This window comes from Etheostoma cragini, chromosome 3 (assembly GCF_013103735.1).
Source record: "Etheostoma cragini isolate CJK2018 chromosome 3, CSU_Ecrag_1.0, whole genome shotgun sequence".
NCBI classification, from domain to species: Eukaryota; Metazoa; Chordata; class Actinopteri; order Perciformes; family Percidae; genus Etheostoma; species Etheostoma cragini.
The window spans coordinates 28,380,235-28,383,105 of record NC_048409.1 but is presented as its reverse complement, the minus strand read 5'-3'; the positions used below and the strand labels follow the sequence as shown (position 1 = coordinate 28,383,105).

The 2,871-nt window shown below is 39.5% G+C and overlaps 1 protein-coding gene across 1 annotated transcript in view; it reads right to left on the bottom strand.

The window, feature by feature from the left end:
- The window catches only part of LOC117942380 (serine/threonine-protein kinase PAK 1-like), a 10,794-nt gene extending 8,570 nt beyond the window's left edge, over positions 1-2,224 (bottom strand). Inside the window, exons 1-2 of the mRNA XM_034867807.1 lie at positions 1,914-2,224; positions 66-160 (exon numbers count right to left, since the gene is read on the bottom strand). Coding sequence (XP_034723698.1) covers positions 66-160; positions 1,914-2,106 — 288 coding nt within the window. The 5' untranslated portion in view covers positions 2,107-2,224. The remainder of the gene's footprint in view (positions 1-65; positions 161-1,913) is intronic.
- Positions 2,225-2,871: the final 647 nt, after the last annotated feature.

The window sequence follows — 2,871 nt, the reverse complement described above, 5'->3', positions numbered from 1 at the left end:
CTCTCACACACACACACACACACACACACACACACACACACACACACACACACACACACACTTACAGTGAACTCCCCGGTGACGGCATCAAAGCCGACATGGATGGTGTGTTCAAAATCCGACGGCAGAGAAATCTCTGGCCGCTCCTTCTTCTTCTGGGCTGAAAGAGAGAAAGCGATCGTCTCAGGAAACAGAGACATGAACGGGATCTTACTCGCTGAATTATCTAAGAATGGATTATCCTTCAGAATAAAAGGTGTATTAGTGACAATATGCACACAAACCAAATTATTTAACTGACCAACTTCGGTCTCTCAAAGGCTGGAAAGGAGGAGCAGAGATGCTCGTTGATTATATAATTAAACTCAGTGTAACCGTTTTATTTTTATCTCTTTTAGAGGAGTTTTAAAGAGCTGCCAGTTCATTTAAATTCCTGAAAAGTTCTTAAATCCAGAGGCAAAAAATAAGAAAAAGAAGTATGAGGATAATCTAGAGCGGCAGAGAGATGAAAAGAAAAGAGAGAAAATTAGGAAATAGAAAAGAAAAAAAGAGGAAAAAAAGACATAATCAAAGAAAAAGAGGACAAAGGAAACGATAGGAGGTGATCGATGGATAGATGGATGGATGATGGATAGATAGATAGATAGATAGATAGAGAGATAGATAGATAGACAGACTTATATAAAGATGGATAAATGGACAGATAGATAGATAGATAGATAGATAGATAGATAGATAGATAGATAGACAGAGAGATAGATAGATAGATAGAGAGATATATAGATAGACAGACTGATATAAAGATGGATAAATGGACAGATAGATAGATAGATAGATAGATAGACAGACAGATATAAAGATGGATAAATGGACAGATAGATAGATAGATAGATAGATAGATAGATAGATAGATAGATAGATAGATAGATAGATAGATAGATAGATAGATAGATAGATAGATAGATAGATAGATAGACATTTATTGATCAAAATCAAAATCAGTCACACAGCACAGGCTATAAATATAAATGAAATACTAGGAATCAATTAAAAGAGCAAATATTTAAATATATATACACAGGATGGGAAAACCAAAATGTGCAAATGCTTAAATAATGAGATGCTAAATTGTATGCAAAATGTAAATAAACCAATTGTGCAGGTTGCAGTAGTGCAGTGGTGTGGTGTCTAGCTCCAGAGATGACGAGTTAAAGAGTGTTACTGCCTGTGGGAGGAAGGGTCCTCGGCTGGGACACAGCAGACCCCTCCGGGATGACTTAGGCGTCCTGCACGCTGCCTGACCCGCACGCCGAAAACGCGTGCATGCTAGAAACAGGACTGACGCCAATATTTCAACACGTGCAAGAAGGTTGTTGGTTCAAATCCCGGTCACCTGACACCTAACTGATACGCCACGCAGGCAGGCAGTGTGCAGGCTACCTAACAAAGCTACAGGACCACCAGCTTCCCACTTCCCAAGCATTGTGGGTAATCTGTCGCTGTGTTTGGAAAGGACATTTTGCGCTGATGACAACCTCAGAGTTAAGGACCAATAGAAACTGAGATATCACACATCTACACATAGTTCAGCCAATCAGCTGTCAGAAACAGCTTAGCCTTGATAAAACATCTGATTTACAGGCTTTTAAAACTATATGGACACTATGTTTCTTTATGTATAATATATATAAATATTTTTGATGTGATTCTCCTCAAATGTCCTGTATTTGTCCACAACCCAAAGACATTAAGTGTCGTGTCCCAGAGGAGAGAAGAAACTAGAAAATATCAACATTTAACAAGCTGGAATCAGAGAATTTTGGCTTTTTTTCACGATTGTTTTTAAGAAATTGTTAATGCCCAATGATGTGTCCATTATGAGGAACTACTGGACGGCGTCTCTCAGTACTCACTCTTATCGCCTCCCCCCGTCAGGATGAAGCGGATCGAGCGGTCCTTCTTCTTCTTGTCCTCCGGGTTGGGCGGGAGGGGCTTGGAGCCGTGGTTGAGGGGGGCGGGGTCCTTGTTGCAGGAGCCAATCAGGGTGCTGGTGTTCCTCATGGGCGGAGCTGGGGGCTTGTCCTCGACCTCCCCATTATCAGACATCTTCAGCTAGGCTGCAGCCGTCCGCTCCTGCACAGGAACCAATCAGAGAGGAGGCAGGGTGAGGGGGCGGGGTCGACCAATCAAAGAGGAGGCAGGGTTAGGGGGCGGGCTCGACCAATCACAGGCAAGCAATCCGAAAGTGGCCCGCTTTAGATTACATTTGTCACAAATAGTTAAAAACAACGACACATTGCTCACTTTAAAATGATAGAAAATCGTATTGAAGCAGAAGAATTTCTTCTTAATCATGACGTGAACCTTGAATAAATTATTAATTAATGGCTAATAAGTTATTATTATATTATCAGAACTAGGGAGCATCTAGAAATGGAGACTTAGCTTTGTGACCTTAGCATCTTATTATTATACTATTCACATCTTGCACCAATATCATTTTTATTCTCTTGTCTGATCTGAATTATGCTGTTTTTATCCTATTTCACTCCTTCATTTTACTCTTTTTAAAAATTATTTAAGGATTTAACTATTTGAGGATTGAAGATAAGGAGCACAGAGAAGAAGAATAAAACGTTATTTTCTGATTGATAGTTACAATATAAGATAGATAACTACATGCAACAACAAATAAATTAGTTTTTTATCAGAAACTAAAAATCTAAGCTGAAAAAAGACAAAAAAATGCAGTTGTTTGATCTACAAACACAATGCTGACTAAACCATTGTGTGTGTGTGTGTGTTTGTGTGTGTGTGTGTGTGTGTGTGTGTGTGTGTACTGACTCAGACCAAAATGCTGTGAGAAGGAAA